General features: G+C 47.5%; 3 protein-coding genes across 6 annotated transcripts in view; 2 read left to right on the forward strand and 1 right to left on the reverse strand.

The window, feature by feature from the left end:
• The window catches only part of TRAPPC12 (trafficking protein particle complex subunit 12), a 60,709-nt gene extending 56,229 nt beyond the window's left edge, over window positions 1-4,480 (reverse strand). The window contains exons 1-2 of the mRNA XM_081264931.1: window positions 4,023-4,480; window positions 1,459-2,672 (exon numbers count right to left, since the gene is read on the reverse strand). Of these exons, the coding sequence (XP_081121057.1) occupies window positions 1,459-2,667 (1,209 nt within the window). The 5' untranslated portion in view covers window positions 2,668-2,672; window positions 4,023-4,480. The remainder of the gene's footprint in view (window positions 1-1,458; window positions 2,673-4,022) is intronic.
• ADI1 (acireductone dioxygenase 1) overlaps window positions 1-17,444 on the forward strand; it is a 214,875-nt gene that overhangs the window by 76,150 nt on the left and 121,281 nt on the right. The window lies entirely within an intron of this gene.
• The window catches only part of EIPR1 (EARP complex and GARP complex interacting protein 1), a 118,066-nt gene continuing 106,005 nt past the window's right edge, over window positions 5,384-17,444 (forward strand). The window contains exons 1-3 of one of the 4 annotated variants that reach the window (XM_081264935.1): window positions 5,456-5,589; window positions 6,798-6,856; window positions 15,283-15,366. Coding sequence is in view for 2 of the 4 variants with exons in the window: in XM_081264933.1 (XP_081121059.1) it covers window positions 5,548-5,589; window positions 15,283-15,366 (126 nt within the window). In the remaining 2 variants the exon portion in view is untranslated. Of the gene's footprint in view, window positions 5,590-6,797; window positions 6,857-15,282; window positions 15,367-17,444 lie in introns of those variants that run through there. The other 3 variants (XM_081264933.1, XM_081264932.1, XM_081264934.1) reach the window with 3 other exon arrangements.

Below are 17,444 nucleotides of genomic sequence, written 5' to 3' on the forward strand. Positions count from 1 at the left end.
TCTCTAATGTGTAGATGGCACCTCCATGTTGAATCTAATTTCAGTTCAACTGAAAGAGCTATTTCTCAACTCAAGAATAACCTACATTTTGGGCAGATGATATTTTTGTTGTTTGATACTTAACTCCCACTGAAGGGTTCTGAGCATCCTTGGGCCCATCCCCTATATGTCACATGCTCATTCCAGCCCTCTGTCAACCATAGTGAGTCACCTCTGCACACTTCCAAAGGCATGCTGTTGGGAACCCCCCACTAGGTTGAGTCTTTTCTGGGGCAACCTTCAGATTCCTCCTGAGGCTCAAGTACAGGGAAGCAAAGCACCAACAACAGAGTTTGAAAAGGGGAGCTGAAGGTCCAGCCACTGCTGGCACAGGAAGCCACAAGCAGACCTGTGAAGACAGGAAAAGCACACACTACAGCCGTGCTGGGTAGAGGCCAGGAGGGGCCAGGCTTCAGTGAGCAAGCACGTCAGATCCCACACATCCAAATACCCCCAAAATCAGAGACCGTGATTCATCAGAAAGCTTCTGCAAGTCTCCAGAGCTCGGACTTGGACTTTTGAGTGGTGATGGAATGAGGCAAGACACTGGGACTACAAAGCACGGAATTTCTGCATTTTGCATTGTGAGATGAATGTGGTCCTCGAGGCTCAGATGCAGTTCTAAGGTGGTTTAGATGTAGTCTGAATGTGTTCTCACGGGTTCACGTGCTGGAGGCTTGGTCTCCACTGAGGTGATGGTAAGAGGTGGTGAGGCCTCTGAGAGAGGGCCTCTGGGAGGAATCAGATCCACCATGACACTGCCCTCATTAGTTCTCATGGGACCCTGCTTATAAAGAGCAAGACTGCTCCCTCCTTGTTCTCTGGCTTGTCGTGTAATCTCTGTGTCTTGCACAGACTCCTTCCATGATGTGATACTGCCAAGGAAAGCTTTTACCCAAACCAGTGCCATGCTGTTTGGACTTTTAGCCTCTAAATTAAACAAAATAAACCTTTTTTTTTCTTACAAAGGACCTAGAGTCAGGTATTTTGCTATAAGAGTAGAAAACAGACTAATACAATTCTACTAAAATTCCTTCTTCCTCAATCATGTTATATGTAATACAAATAAAATTTCCATGTTTTAAAAGAAGAAATGGATTTATCATTTACTGGAATTCAAATGTCAGGAACTAACTGATCACACATATAATAAAGCTACTTCAGAGAACCATTATATAATGATCTACCTGCTAGTATTTATTTCTTTGACAAGCAGTATCTTAAATACATTATAGTATTGAGGAACTCAACAGAGTTCCTAATTACCTATAGAGAAAAAATAACATAGGCTCTCATAATCAGAATCTTAAGAATTGTTCAAGAATATGTATTTTTCCACCTTTGAAAGATGTTATGCATATTTCAAAGAAACAGATTCAAAGAGAAGAGATATGAAAACAGAAATATTCCTCATCTTACCTGAATGTTGTCGAACTTCAGGCCTGGCATGGTGAGGTTCTCCTTGTCTATAAACACAGTGCTGTACTGCTGGGTTGCTACCGAGATCAGGACATCTTTGGTCCCTTGGCTGGGAATCCATGCATCATTCCTTCGGTCCATCTCGCTCATGCTCAGGGCTGTGGCAAAAGGGTCATCACTCCCTGCGAATACCGCCTGCATCTGTGAAAAAGGGTTTGGAGACTCAGGAATTTCCAGAGAAGCTGTAGAAACACCTGATTCGGATCTTTCCATCCCTGCAGAGTAAGATGGGTCAGCAGAATCCGGGGACTCTTCTCCCACAGGGGTAGCAAGTGAAGAGCCTGCATTGGGATTACTGACAGAAATGAAAGTAGAAGTGGTGAAGGAATCAAAGAAGTCAGAGGCCAAAGAATTAGTGTTGATTGTATCTCCAAAAAATTTACTCAGGCTTGGACTGGGCTGGACCACCTGAGGAGGGGTCTTGGCTGAGGTCTCACTCGCACTGCTGAAACTTGGAGACTTCACCATCTGAGACTCGAAGCCATCATGCAGAAACAAGTGTGGCTGGGAAGGAGTTGAATTTGATTGGCTAAAAATGGTGCACATGGGCACAGGCTCTTCCTTAGAAGAGGACTGACTAGAAGACATGTCTGACACCTGTTCTTCTGGGTGAGTATTTTCATCCCTGGGCACCAAGTCCTCTGCACCAGTGTTCCCAAGAGTGGACACGCCTTTCACCTCTTCCTGTGTAGAGTCTTCTTTCAAAGATGCTCTGCTATCAGGGGTCATATCTGAAACATCTCTAGGTGTGTCATCTCCATCAATTTCACTGTCGTTACTTAGAATGTCCATTTCTTCTTTTTCTGTGATATTGTCCAGTCTGTGATCACTGTCGTCTTCTATGGGCTCCACAATATCCTGCAAACAGCCAAGGTCACCCACATCATCTTCGCTGTTATTGGGAGAGTCAGAAATAAGGACACTCTCCATCATGTGCTCATTAAGCTTATCTGCAAAGTTGTTAGAATCTTCTGACACAGTTACATTCTCTTCAGACCCAAACTCATCTCCACCAAGATCAATGGTTTCCTCATGATACAAAAGCTGCCCCTGCTTCTCCTGAGCTGCCTGCTTGGAGATGCTCTTGGCTCCCACCTCTGGAGGAGACTCTTTGGTCATGCTGTGGTCACCATCTTTACCACTCTCCATGTTGCCTGGGAGAAAGACATCATAAATTAACCTTATCACCTGCCTATTCAGGTATTTTAAAGCTACTTTTGTCTTTTTTTTAATTGGAGGAATACTTATTAGTAAAATATTTAAATGGTTCAAAATCAGAAACATCTCTTTCTCCAGACTTTTTATTTAATATTTATTTTTTAGTTGTAGTTGGACACAATATCTATTTTATTTTTATGTGGTGCTGAGGATCAAACTCAGGGCCTAGGTGAACATTCTAACATTGAGCCAAAATCCCAGTCCCTCTTTCCCAGTCTTTTACTTATTAATTAATTGTGGCAAAAATACACATAAGATATACAATTTTAACTAGTTTTTAAGTGTACAGTTAAGTACATATACATTGTAGTGTACCCAATCTCCAGAATTCTTTCCTCTTGCAAAACCAAAAATCTAGTTAAATGATCCCCTTTATGCTCATCCCCAGGCAACCACCCTGCTTTTCATCTCTATGAATTTGACTAGGTACCTCATATTAATGGAATTGTAAAATAATTGTTTTTGTAACTGGAGTATCTTACTTCCCATAATGTCCTCAAGTTTTATTTATGCTGTAAGTAGCACATGTAGAAATCTCCTTTAAATGGGTGAATAATATTCCATTGCAAGCCTATAGCACCATTTATCTATTTGTCTCTGTTAATGGACACTGGAGGTTTCCACCTTTCAGCTGTAGTGAATACTGCTGCTATGAACATGGAATTCCAGTCTCTCCTCCAGGTCCTGCTCTCCACTCCTTTCCGTATTCCCCCTAGAACTGAACTGCATCATATGGTAATTGGATTTTTACTTGAGGAACTGCAAAACTTTTCTATAGGTATGGAATCATTTTACACTACCAACAGTGCACAAGTGATCCGATTTCTCCACATTCTTGCCAATATATTCTTTAATAATAGCCTTTCGAATAAGTCTTACTTATTCCTTAAGACTCCATGGGGGCCTACCAAGGCACTCTAATAATCTCTTCCCCGCTCCCTCAGTTTATAATACTGTCTCCCTAATTCTGGGAAAGTGAGACACTGAGAACAGCAAGAGCAAAAGGGAAAGGTCGTGCTCATGGAGCACCGACGGCTGACAGCAGAAACTGGCAACACTGATTGGCACTTGCTGCGTGCCTGGCCACCTGCCCATCCGATCCTCAGATACAGCTGCTGGGCTCCCCCTCACTCCGCATCCCTAGGTGAGGAGGCTGGGCTGCGGGACCACGAAGCCGCTTCCCCGCAGAAACCGTCACGGATCGGGGAGAGCCAGGGCAGGGCGGCGGGGGGCGCCAGGGTCTGCGTGCAGGCCCGTCCCCTGATCGCAGGGACGCTGGTCCTCACCTGCCACCCGCCCGGGGCCGGGAAAGGGGTTGTCGGTGGAGACCAAAGTCGGGGAGGCGGCGACAGGAACCGTGACAGCTTCCGGGGGGGGCCCGCGACTTCTGCGCCTGCGCGTCCACTTCCGCCCATGCTCAGTTCAGGAACCCGCGGTTCCGGATCCCAAGCTCCGGAACTTCCGGTTCCTTGGAGGTGGGCGGGGCGCTGGCACGAGTCCGCATCTTGAGGTGCGAACTTGCCGGCCGCCATAGTCCCCGGAATGTGGACGGAAATCCCGACCGTGGGTTCGAGTTCTGACACTAGGGCAACCCGAAAGCTTACGGCAGAGCAGGAGGCGAAAGGGAGACACTTTCTAAAAATACTCATTTCTAGGAGTTTGTGGCCGGCTTGTTCTCTCCGTTTCCCATGATGCACCTGAAGAACTGTGCAGTAGCACTGACCATCACGAAAGGGCGATCACGGCGGGGGTGGATTACTAAGTGCGAAGCTAAACCCGGCGAAGGTGGGATACAGTCCTTGTGGCTGGCCCCCTGCTTGCGTGATTGCTCACTGAACCCAAGCATGGTGCTGGTCGCAGATAAGCAAAACCAGACCCAGCTGTTTTGTCACTAAGTCTAAGTAGGAGTGGAAGGAAAATCTAAAAGTGGTAGGTGTGTGGTCCTGGAACCCCCGGGGGCCGGGTTAGCGAAGGGGCTTCTATTTAACACCCTCTATAGATGCCACGCCATGCCACTGCCCTTTCCCTAGGGTACTGCCCAGCGCAAGGCGGGCGCTCTGGGCGCGCTGCACCTTAAAGGCAGCCTCTCCAGAGCGAGCTTTATGTCTCACGACCTCGGGAGCCTCCGCGGCCTTCCCAGCCGACTCCTAATCCCAGGCAAGGTCGGCCCAGTCCTGCCGGCGCGAGTGCGGCTTCCGAGCACACTATCCCGGGCTGGAACGCCCGCGGGAGACTACTCTCGCTCTCCACTGGCGACCTGTGCGATCGCGATGGGGTGACTCAAGTTCGCAGGGGCTAACTGTAAAATGGGAGTGTCTGAGCTGCGCATGGGGCTGCAGCGAAGATCCTACGCTGGAGTGGAAGGCGTTGGCCCAACACTCGGGACTGCCGTTTGGCAGTAAAGTACTGATGCCCCAGCTCCGGCCACTCTATCTAAGGTTAGGTGCAGGGAGGGTTCCATCCAGAAAACAGAATTGCGATGAGCCAGACGCCCAGTCGCCCAACGCACGGGACCAGCCCCGCCTTCCCGCCCTGGGACCCTGTAGCTGACCCGCGGGAGCCCGTGTGGGCATGCGCACGAGCCACGCGCCGCGGCCATTGGCTGCCGGCTGGGAGCGTATTGATGACGCGTCCTCAGAAACAGGAAGTGAGCCCTACGGTAGTCGGCCTGGGCCAGGAAAGGTGCAGGACCCGAGTCGTTGGTCTCGGGCAGGGAATGAATGGGCGTTGCGAGCCCCCGGTGAGGTGGTACGCGCTGCCTCTAGTGAGGGTCTGACGGCGTCAGCGGCACCGTGGGCCGCCCGCCGCAGCATGGAGGACGATGCGCCGGTGATCTACGGGCTGGAGTTCCAGGTGGGCCACTTGGAGGGCGGAAGGTGCTGCACGGCCTATGCGGCGCTCGGGCGCCCTGGAGCCGGAGGCCTGAGGCGCGGGCCGTTTAGCTTCTGACCGCGGCGGCACGCAAGACCTGCTGGCCAGCAGGCGTCCGGTTCCCGAAGGCGGGACTGCGTCTGCGTGCTCAAAGGCCACGCGGGACTCCTCCAGCCCGGGAACCGTGTGTCCTGCCGGCCTCCCGAGGCCAGCGTGGCCCCGGACCGCGGCGGCCGGCCAGCTGGGACCGGCATGGCTCGTCGCCCTGCTCCCGTGCTTCCGCTGCGGCTGCTCTCCAGCCGGACCTCTCCGGTGCCTGGGCACCGTGAGAGCACAGTAGGTGCTCAGCAAAGCCTCGGGAGCCCCGAGGCCTGTGCAGCGGGAATGCGCGGGGCGGCGGGGAAGCCCGCGGCTTGCCCAGGGCCAGGTGAGCCCGCAACGGTTTTCACCTGTTCAGAAAGCGCCGGAGCTCCTGGGACGATAAAGCTCCGAGGGAAGGATTCAGAGAAATAAAAGCATACATTGCTTTATGCACACGAGTGTGTGGCAGTGTGTGCCCAAGTGATCTCTGCTTGCAGGTAGTTGACTGCGAGAGGCAGCGGTATGAGGTCCTGAAAGCAAGCTGCCCGGACGCCTGGGGTTGAAATCCTGGCTCCAGCATTTAATAATTATGCATCCCTGGGCCTTGGTTTCCTTGCCAATGAAATGGAAAAACAAGTCCTTATCCCTCGTTCTCGTTAGGAACATTAAGTGAGTTAGCATATTTAATTCGAGCACTTAGAACTCGGTGTTCAGTAAATGTTCTAGTTATAGCGTGACAGAATTCTGAATGTAAATTCCATATGGAAGGTAAGGTGCAAGACTCATTCCTAAGAAGCATTACTGAGCACTGTTATGGTTTAGATGTGGTGTTCCCAAAAGCTCCTGTGTGAGACAATGAAAGGTTTGGCCGAGAAATGAGTGGGGTATAGCCTTAACCTAATCAGAGAATTAATTCCTCATGGGATTAATGGAGTGGTAACTGGAGGCAGGTTCCCTGTGGCTGGATGAAGTGGATAATTAGGGGCATGGCTATGGGGTACATAATTTGATCTGTAGAGTGGAGTCTCTCTCTCTCTCTCTTTCTCTCTGCTTCTTGATCTTCATGGGAGCTGCTTCCCTCTGCCACACTCTTCTGCCATGATGTTCAGCCTCATCTAGAGCCCCAAGGAATGGAACCTCCTGTCTGTGGACTGAGACCTCTGAAACCGTGAGCCCTCAAATAAACTTTTCCTCCTCTACAATTGTTCTGGTCAAATCTTTCAGTTGCAACTGCGAAGAAGCTGAGTAAAACAAGCACTGAACTGTGTCTCAGACACTCTGCTTAGCAGAAGACCAATGCAGAGAAAGAGGTCTTTAGGATAGAAAAGTGTTGACCAGATTAGTGTTTGTGAAACATTTTGGTGTTATGACCTCTTTTAGCTTATAGGAAAGGATTTTGACTTGTGTTCAGGATTTTAGTTCTTTTTTTACTTTTGCCAATTTAACATTTTTAAAACACCCAAGTAATTGTTAGAAGTAATTTAAGAAATTAGGGCTGGGTTTGGTGGTGCACACCTGTAATCCCAGGCTGAGGCAGGAGGATCCTGAATTCAAAGCCAGCTTCAGCAACTTAGTGTGACCCTTTCTCTAAATAAAATACAAAAAAGGGTCTGGGATGTGGCTCAGTGGTAAAGCACCTGGGGTTCAATCCTGGTAGTGAAAAAAAGAAAAGAAATCAAGTTGCTGAAAATCAGAATAAAATTAGCAGGTTCATAAACCCTCCCTTCTTATCTTAGCTTATTACCTGAGATGACCACTTTCAATGTTTTCAAAAACTGTATTTTCTGGTTTTTTACCATAAAAAGGAAAAGCATTATGTACTTTTCATAATCTGTTGACTGGAAGTCACATGACATGGGAAGTTTTTGCTTTCTTCACACTGTTCCTTGCCTCCTTTTAGACTCCCAGCATAGTTTTATCACTGATATCCTGAAGTCCATATTCAGATGTTTGTGGTTCCTAGTAATATAGAAATATTGACTGTTGATTCATAGGGTAGCATGCTTTCAGTTTTTTCTTGAACAGCTTTTCATTTTCCTGCAGTTTCCTGTTTTTCTTGTTTCCTCATCTTATTGGGACATTGTGTATCATCAGGACTATCGATTTGGGGTGAGGAGGAATTTCCATCTCAGGGAGCTCTTGTCTCTGACCCTAGCAGCTGAGTGCCTTGAGCAGTTCCCTCACACACCTTCCTGGGTGCCCTAGACTGGCCTGCTGGGAATCGGGAGTCCTGCTTCACTCTTCCCGCCCTCAGCCCTTGTCATCTAGACATTTTCTTAGTAGTTGTTTGGAGGATGACAGTTGACATGCTTTTGTTGGGGTAGATTTTAGTTTAGCTCCATTGACCCTCCTTCCCAAGGAGGTAGACCAATTCATTGTCAGGAAGACTTTTCTACTGACTGTGACTACTTTTGAATGGGACAGACAGAATGGGACAGCAGAAGTCTGTGAAACCTCTTTGGGACTGAAAGTGTACCAGGTGAGGCTGGATGAGGTGAGACTGAGCATACAAATGTTTGTTGAGGTACTATTATGTGCACATCACTGTGTGTGGTACCTATAGGCTCTGACCTCAGGCAAACCAGATATATTTGTGGAAGGAATGGCATAAGAGGTGGAGGGGAGGTAACTGTCTTTTAAAATCTACTCAGACCCGGCTGGGCGCAGTGGCGCACATATGTAATCTCAGCAGCTCTGGAGGCTGAGACAGTTCAAAGCCAGCCTCAGCAATGGCAAGGCACTAAGCAACTCAGTGAGACCCCGTCTCTAATAAAATACAAAATGGGACTGGGGATGTGGCTGAGTGGTTAAGTGCCTCTGAGTTCAATCCCCAGTATCTTAATAAATAAAATGTATCCAAAGAAGTAAAATACATTAAACCAAGAAGTGGACGCAGCAGCAGACTGTTACCAAGGAGAAGCCAAGTGTTGGTTCTGACGGGAGGAGTCTGGGCAGGTGGCTGGCTGGCTGGGCCGGCGGGCCAGGCCTGTTGTTGGTGAGGAAGCCTGTGCCCTCAGGCCTGTGCGGAGATCCGCAGATGTGTGCCTTGTTGAGTTTTAATATCGAGGGTGGAGATTCAGTTTTTTGGTGGAGTTCTCTCTTTTTGTCTTCTTTTTTGGAATTAGGGATTAAACCTAGGGCTTGGCAAATGCAAGGCAAGTCGAGATTCAGTTTTTTTAAAAGACTTTTTAAAAAAATTTTTTTACATCCATGGAATTGATCATATATGATCATTTGATTTTTTCTCGTATTAGTAGTTTTGTGAATATTGGATCACCTTTGAGTTCCCAGGAAGAATTCCATCTGGTCAGGAATGGCACCCTGCTGGATTCCCCTTTCTAGTAGCTTACGTGGAACTTTCCTTTTCATATCTGTCATGTCATTTTTGTGGCTGTTTGATTCTGTGGCTGGGAGAGCCTCAGGAAGAGCACCTGGGGGCCTGCCTCTGGGGGCCCAGCGGGTGCACTGCTGCCTGTGCCTGGTGACACTCTACTGTTTGTACCTGGTGACACTCCACTGGTTGTACCTGGTGACACTCTACTGGTTGTGCCTGGTGACACTCTACTGGTTGTGCCTGGTGACACTCTACTGGGGTTGTACCTGGTAACACTCTACTGGGGTTGTACTTGGTGATACTCTACTGGTTGTACCTGGTGACACTCTACTGGGGTTGTGCCTGGTGACACTCCACTGGTTGTACCTGGTGACACTCTACTGGGGTTGTACCTGGTGACACTCCACAGGTTGTACCTGGTGACACTCTACGGGTTGTGCTTGGTGACACTCTACGGGTTGTACCTGGTGACACTCTACTGCCTGTGCCTGGTGATACTCTACTGGTGTTGTCCTTGTTTTCACTTCCCGAAGCTAGTTGCTCAAACTTCGTGACTTTCTCATGAGATCAGTTTTGGTGACTTACATTTTGCTGGGGAATGCATGCAGTTGACAAGTACTTATTATTTTCCTTATGATTCAAGCACTCTTTTCTGTGCCTGGGACAGAGCAGAGAAGAAAGAGGCCAGCCCCGTCCCTGTGGATTCATTTCCTCCTGTGGGAGTTGATGCAGGGGTGGCTTCTGTGGGCAGAGTCTCGGAGGATTAGGAGAGGAATTTTTAGCTATTGCTTTATTTTATTTTTTTGCTGGTGATGGGCATCAAACCCAGGACCTTGTGCAAGCCAGGTAAGTGTTCCACTGTGGGGTGTACCTCTGCCCTGCTGCTGTTCTTTTGAACTGCATCAGTTGGGTGCTAAGTACATTTGTCATTCTCTCCCTTCCTCTTACTGACTCACCCTGATGGTTTGGGAGCAGCATCTGGAGAGGGCTGTTTCTGGAGGAGGACTACTTATTGAAGATGAGTGTGAAACTGACCCTGTCCCGTCTCTTTGGATTAAAGCTGAAGCCCCTTGCCACCATGCCCCATTTAGGGTAGTTTAAACTGTCCGGACCAGGGCTCTTGGTGGGAAAATTTGGATGAAGAATTATAACTAGGTATAATTCGCTACCTGTCCTAGTGACATTGTTTACTTGCTTAATCTGGTAAGCAACTGGATACAATGTTGAATTTCCCAAGGGACTTTTGTACACTTGGTAGTACTTCTACTGTATATGGGCCTCCCCCAACTCGCCCTAGTGTTTCCGAGGACTGTTCCTGCTGTGATTCTGACTGCTCAGTACTTCTAGTCCTCTTACTGGTGTCAGCACAGGACTATGACTATCAAGTACCCTTGCTCTGTCTTCATGGGAGCCGGGGAGACATGTGGAGCGTGTGGTGACCTGTGCTCGCGCACCAGGTGCGTCCTCTGCATGGCTAGTTACTGCTTCACCGTGAAGAAGGGGAACAGTTCCGAAGGTTGGAATCTGACTTCTTTTTCCTCTTCAGTAGTTTTGTACCAGGGATTAAGTCACTTCACCTCTCTGGCCCTCAGTTTCTTTACCTACTGAGTAGTGACATCTGCCCTGTCTTCTGTCTACTTCATTGAATTATGAGGACAATGCACGACAGCATGTGGAAAGTTTTGTCACCTATTACGCTTTAAGAATTGTTCTTATTAGAATAGGACCATTGGAATACCCGAAAAACAGTTATTATGACCAGACTCATTAAGTTAATCAGAGAAACAGAATTATAGACACCTGTCACCAGAATGACTGGAATTATATTACTTTTGTGATTTTACCTAATAATGTACAAGAAAGATCTTAAAGTTTTATGGGATTTCACTGACTTTTTAAGATATACCTTGATTTATTAATAAGAATGATTTCTGTCTTTTGTTTCTTTAAAACTGTCTTTTCTTGTATGAGATCAAATGAGATGGATCTAACTTTGAAGCTTTTGTAAAATTGGCAGCGTGCTCCCTCTGAAACAGACCTGTTGGACCCCTGCCCGTGCTGCCCTGGCTGTTTTCAGGGTGTCTGGTTCTGGCTGTCTCAGCTGCTTTGACTGAAGAGGCAAATGCCTGGTCCTCTCCCACTTGCGAAGCTCCTGAATTCCTGAGTCACCTTTCTATTTTGGATTGGCCACTAATATCTTTTACCTATTTTTGGTTTTCTTCAATTGTAAAACAACAAAGACATTTAACCCTGCCTGCTAAGGTCAAGCCTTGGGGTATAACTTGCATTGTGGTCTGGGCAGGGCTTGGATACTCAATCTTGTACAGTCTGTCTTGGTGTTATACAGTCTCTCTCTCCTTAGGGCAGGGGTTCTGCCTCCTGCCTCTGGTGCATCTCCCTGCACCCACCTCCACGGGGGCTGCACATGCAATCGGCTTCCTCACTGAAAAAGTCTTAATGTAAAATAATCATTCCCTTTCAGCTGGGTCCTCTCCTGGGTCTTAGATTTGGGAACATTTAGACTTGCATCATCTGGGTGGCAGCGTGTTCCTGCATATGAAGATCTCCGTGCTCTTGATTGTGTGGAACTGTCCCATCTTTTCTCCACTGACCTGGTCTTCAGCCCTCTGAGCAGCCTTCCTCCGTAGGTGACTTCCTCTGCCTCACCAGAGCAAGCTTTCTTTAAGCCAGGTGTTCAAATCAGAGTTCGAAGGTTCCTAGGTGTTGCTGATATTATATCATCAATTGTTTTGCATATGTATGTGCATTCTTGCATGGCAGAGGTCTCTAGATTCACAATAAATTCATCAGTTTCCCGAAGAGATTTAATGCTCAAAAAACTGTCCATCCAAGTCTGTGGAAGAGGGAGCACTGGTATTGCCCGTGGGTGCAAGGGCATTTGGAAAGGTTGTAGGGACATCTCCAGGTGTCCAGTAGCACACAGAGTTTCCTTGGTCTTATTGAAATGTGGTTCAGTAGTTGAAGTTTTTGTGCTGCTGTCTTTTTTGGGAAGGGCAGAAATATATATAATATGCTGTGTTTTGTAAGAATTGTTCATGAGATTGTTGTCTTAGAATTCTTTGCAGTAGATACCCAGATCTCATGGTTTTGTTTTAGTTATAGAAATCAAGTCAAAACCAGACAGATTAAATGATCAGGACAACTGTTAAATTATTTGTTCTACTGATTTTGAAAGGAATGAATAAAAAAATCAGGGAAAAATTCATAGAAATCAGCTGTGACAGATGAGAAAGGAGAACATTGTGTGTTTTCTAGCTCCACGTGAGAAAAGAAGACATGGACTGAGTGGGTGGCACCTTCAGTGAAGTGGGTGAGGCAGGATAATTCCACTGCTGCCTTAACAAACTGACTCAAATTTAGTGGCTTAAGGTAGCATAATTTTTCAGTTTTGTGGTTCTGTAGGTCAGAAGCCCAACTGGGCTAAGCCAAGGCATCAGGGGTCTTCCTCACTTGGGGAGGTGTGGGGAGAGTCTGCCTCTTCCTGCTCGTAGGAGCCACCCAGAATTCCTCGCAGCTCTTCCTCCCGCCTTCCAGAGCCAGCAAGGGCTGCCCAAGTCCTGCTGCTGCCTTCATTTCTGTCCTGTGTCGCGACTATAGCCAGAAGATTTTCTGATTTCAAGAAGTCACATGATTCAGTGCTGTAGCATAATATCCCGCTCTCGGGGTCCTTGGCTTATTCAGCCTGCATAGTCCCTCTGCCACATGTTAACATATTCACAGGTTCTGGGCATTAGATGTGCATGTTTTAAGCATAGTGTTAGGGTGCTCATGAGAGGCAGCAGAACATGAGCTCTAGGGACTTGTCATGGGTCATTTGAGAGTTCGATTTGAGCTTATGAGCCTGAAGTCCTATCAGAGCTCTAACACCCGGTATGTGGCCTTTCCCTGTCAAGCCTCAGATAGTTCATCTGATATCCTTAATGTTTATTTATTTATTTATTTTTTAGTTGTAGATGGACACAATTTCTGTATTTTTATGTGGTGCTGAGGATCGAAGCCAGTGCCTTGCATGTGTGAAGCAAGCACTTGACCGCTGAGCTGTAGCCCCAGCCCCAGATATCCTTAATTTTGTCTTGTAATTACTGAATGTGTTAAGTACAGTTGTGTAATTTATTATGTTAGTTTTTCTTGGCTGTGACAAATACCTAAGAAAGTCATGGTTTCAGTGCATGGTCCACTGGCTCTATTGTTTCTGGGCATGAGATGAGGCAGAACATCATGGCAGAGCGGGTAGTAGAGCCAAACTGCTCACCTCATGACAGTGGTGAAGAAGAAAGAGTGCACGAGCAGAAGGGGTTGGGGACAAGAAATACCCTTGTAGCCCGTGACCTGCTTCCTCCAGCTGGGCCTGTCTCCTGGGTTCCCCCCACTCCATCCTGCTGTGTCTCTAAGTGCATTAATCCATGATGACGTTAAAGCCCTCAGGATCCCATTGCTTCCTAGAAGCTCCACTTGGAGGACCAAGCTTTCGACACTTGACTCTTGAAGTCTAAATCTAATACCTAACACTTATGCTGTCCTATGCTGCTTAGATTTTAATTTCAGGAAATCCAGCAGTTTGTGAAAATGTTGGCAGCTGATATCTCTCAGTAGGGCATTGTTGCAGGATTTGCGATTGGCTGGACAGAGCCATTTTGCCTAAGGTCACACCCCCAGGGACAGCCTGTATCCAGTGACTGATGGAGGTGGGTAGGTGGTGATGGTACAAAGCTGTAACCATCTTGCCTGAACTGCACTGGCCCAGGCCTCCAATGCAGACATGAGGCAGTTCACCTCCCCCTCCGCCCAGTGCTACCTCTTCACCCTCATGTGGAGTGATTCCCAAGAGCATTCCAGAAATTCCTGTACACATGTCTTGGCACTTTGGAGCTTGTGTTTCCGGGAAGCTGATCACCTGAATCCTCTGAAGGCTGTTTTCTGTTGTTTCTTTTGTCCATAAGGTTTTGTCTTACTGTCTCTGCTCTTTTTGATTGTTCGACTTTGTATATGATGAGTTTCAGAAACTCTGGATGTCATCTTTCTGCAGTGCCGCAGTCTGGCTGGGCACAATTCAGGAGCCACTTGTCAAAAGAAACGAACTTTATTTTTAGAACCACACACACACCAAACAAAACAGCTCCTCAGGAAAAACCCTCAGAGCCCAACTGCCACCACCGGCTTCCCACAAGCCTCTCTCCCTACCACCATCCTCTCCACCTCCCACAATCCTCCTGCTCTTGAGGCCGATTGGCTGGGTTGCGTGGGCGGAGCCAAAATAGTCTCCCAATGAGAAGCTCTGTGGTCTGAAAGGGCAGGGAAACAGCCCAATGAGCATCACCGCAGAGGAGCCAATCAGCTAGATGTTGCTGGAGCCGCAGTGAGCCAATCATCAGCTGGCAGTCTGAAAGAGCGGGGAAACAGCCCAATGAGCATCACTGCAGAGGAGCCAATCAGCTAGATGTTGCTGGGGCCGCAGTGAGCCAATCATCAGCTGGCAGTCTGAAAGTTTGCTGGGGCCCCTTCGGCTGTGGCTCTCAACACTGCAGAGGACTCACTACAGAAGTAGCAGGTGGCTTCCTAGTCTATGGGCACTGGCCTGCTCAGTCACATCAATCAAGTCAAGGGTCAAAACTATTTGGAGCTTTAATTGGTGCTGTTCCAGTTTTAGTTCCCTTTGCTCCTAAGCTCTAGCTTATGGGGTGAATGCTTTACCTGCCCCTTCTCTGTGGTGGGCTCTGCATCTTGTGTCCTAAGCCCTGGGGGTCTGTCATGGCTGTACTCACCATCAGCCTCTTAGCTGCAGTTTTCAGTTGACAGGTGCCGCTAGGTGGGTTTAGCCAGGTGTTGGTCTTCCTCTAGGCTTCCTTCTCCTGGTTCTCTGAGGCCCCGAGACAGATTCAGGGGGTCCCATTTAGTTTTCCTTGTTGTTCTCTGCAGGGACATTGGTTTAAACCACCTATGCCGCTATTGCTAGAAGCCATTTTCTGCTGCATTGTTGACGTATAATTTGCTTAGCCAATCTATTACTGTTGAAATAAAGGTTTTATTAAAAGCATTAGCTATGCTGTGTAAATAATGTATGTCTTTATTGCTTAGTTGTGTGCCCATTTACAGTTCTTTCACATGCAGATTTGAAGTGGAATGGTTAGTGTGTGGCTGCTCCAGACACTGTGCTGATTTACCCTTCATCAGCAGTGGGGGAGATGAACCGTCTCCAGCCTGACTTCATAAATGTGTGTGCATTTCCTTCCCTCCTGCAGGCACGTGCGCTGACACCTCAGACTGCAGAAGCAGATGCCATTCGGTTTTTGGTTGGGACGCAGTCACTTAAATATGATAATCAGGTAACTATTTTTGAAATGTATACATGTTAATTACTGAGATTTTTCTTAGTTTTATAACCATTTTGCTCTTCATTTTCCAGCAACATGTGAGAAAAAAATGTCACACAAACAAAATAAACTTGTATTAGACTTGAACATGTTTTCAGATGACGGCTGAACCCAGCTAGGTACGGAGATTGAGTGCAGCGATTTGAACTTGCTGTGCTGGTAGTACTTCCATAGCTTGGTTTTTGTGGCTACACAGGTTTTTACCTTATAAGTGATTGAGAAGCAGTCTGGGGGCTTTTGCTCCGGGGGTGACCTCTCAGATTGCTCCCAGCACTCTGTATCGCTGAACTTGTCCCAGTCCCACTAAGCACAGGGTTCCAGACTGTCACGCCTGTTGGCCACCTGTTGGCTCATAGGATGTAGCAGACACTCGGGAGGTCTGGATTCATCCTGTGCTGTGACTGTGACCCTGAACAAATTGATTCGGCTTGCTGGGATGGAGACCAAGCGTCTCCTGTGCCCTTCACAGAAAGACCATGAGTACTGTGAGCAGGTGTGCTTTCCTTGGCATGGGGGTGTTGTCCACAGGCCACGTTAAAACGCACAGAGCCTCTCTTCTGTCCCACAGGAGAAATGTGTCAAAATAGCTCATGAAGAACGTTCCTGCTGCGTAGGTCCATCGAGATCGTCACATCCCATGTTGATAAGGGATTTAAAATCAGCATTTTGACTACAACGCCAATTTGTTGATATTTATCTAGATACAGCTTTGTATATAAATATTTCTTTTACTCAAGCTGTAATTTCTGTATCCACAACCTAGGAAAAGCTTTGTGCACCAAGAATATTAATTCACTGGTGCTTAACAATTGTAAAAATAGAATATCAAAATGTGAAAATGCTGGGCGGGCACTGGGGAGTTTCCATCCGTGGAGGTGGACTTCCACGGGTCCCCAGGCTGCTCGCAGTGCACCAGTGTCCACTGTGCTCAGTAAAGTTACGGATCCGAGGAAGCATCACAACTTGGGGTCTTAGGATCATAACATACTGCGACTAACTGTGGTGTAGAAGAGCAAAGTTCAAAATCGAATCTTTGTAATGAAGGCTGGAAGGAAATAGGTCAGAAAGGGCCAAAATTAGTGCTGTGGCATCTCCAGGTGGTGGGAGATGGGGATGCTGTAAATGTTTTCCTTACTAATATGGTTTTCTGAATGTGTCTGTGGATGTCTGTGAGAGAGAGTCTCTGTGTGTGTGTGTGTGTGTGTGTGAGAGAGAGTGTGTGTGTGTGTGTGTGAGAGAGTATGTGTGAGAGAGAGTGTGTGTATGTGTGTGTGTGAGAGAGTGTGTGAGAGAGTGAGAACGTGTGTATGAGAGTGTATGTGTGTGAGAGTGTGTGTGAGACAGTGTATGTGTGTGTGTGAGAGTGTATGTGTGAGTGTGTGTGTCTGTGAGAGAGTGTGTCTGTGAGAGAGTGTGTGTGTGTGACTGAGTGTGTTGTGTGTGTGTGTGAGAGTGTGTGTGTGAGAGTGTGTGTGAGTGAGAGTGTGAGAGTGTGTGTGTGACAGTGTGTTGTGAGTGTGTGTGTGTGTGACAGTGTGTGAGAGAGTGTGTGTGAGAGAATGTGTGTATGAGAGTGTGTGTGTGTGACAGTGTGTGTGAGAGAGTGTGTGAGTATGTGTGTGTGTGTGTGAGTGTGTGTGACAGTGTGTGTGAGTATGTATGTGAGAGTGTGAGTGTGTGTCTGAGGGTGTGTCTGTGTGAGAGAGTGTGTGTGAGTGAGTGTGTGACTGTGAGAGTGTGTGACTGTGTGAGAGTGTGTGTGTGAGTGTGAGTATGTGTGTGTGACAGTGTGTTGTGAGTGTGTGTGTGACTGTGTGAGAGTGTGTGTGTGAGAGTATGTGTGTGAGAGTGTGTGTGAGTGTGTATGAGACAGTATGTGTGTGTGAGTGTGAGTGTGTGTGTGACAGTGTGTGTGAGAGTGTGTGTGTGTATGAGACAGTGTGTGTGTGAGAGTGTGTGTGAGTGTGTGACTGTGTGAGTGTGTTATGTGTGAGAGTGTGACTGAGAGTGTGTGTGTGACTGAGTGTGTG

This window comes from Spermophilus citellus (genome assembly GCF_964194105.1).
Source record: "Spermophilus citellus genome assembly, chromosome: 13".
NCBI lineage: Eukaryota > Metazoa > Chordata > Mammalia > Rodentia > Sciuridae > Spermophilus > Spermophilus citellus.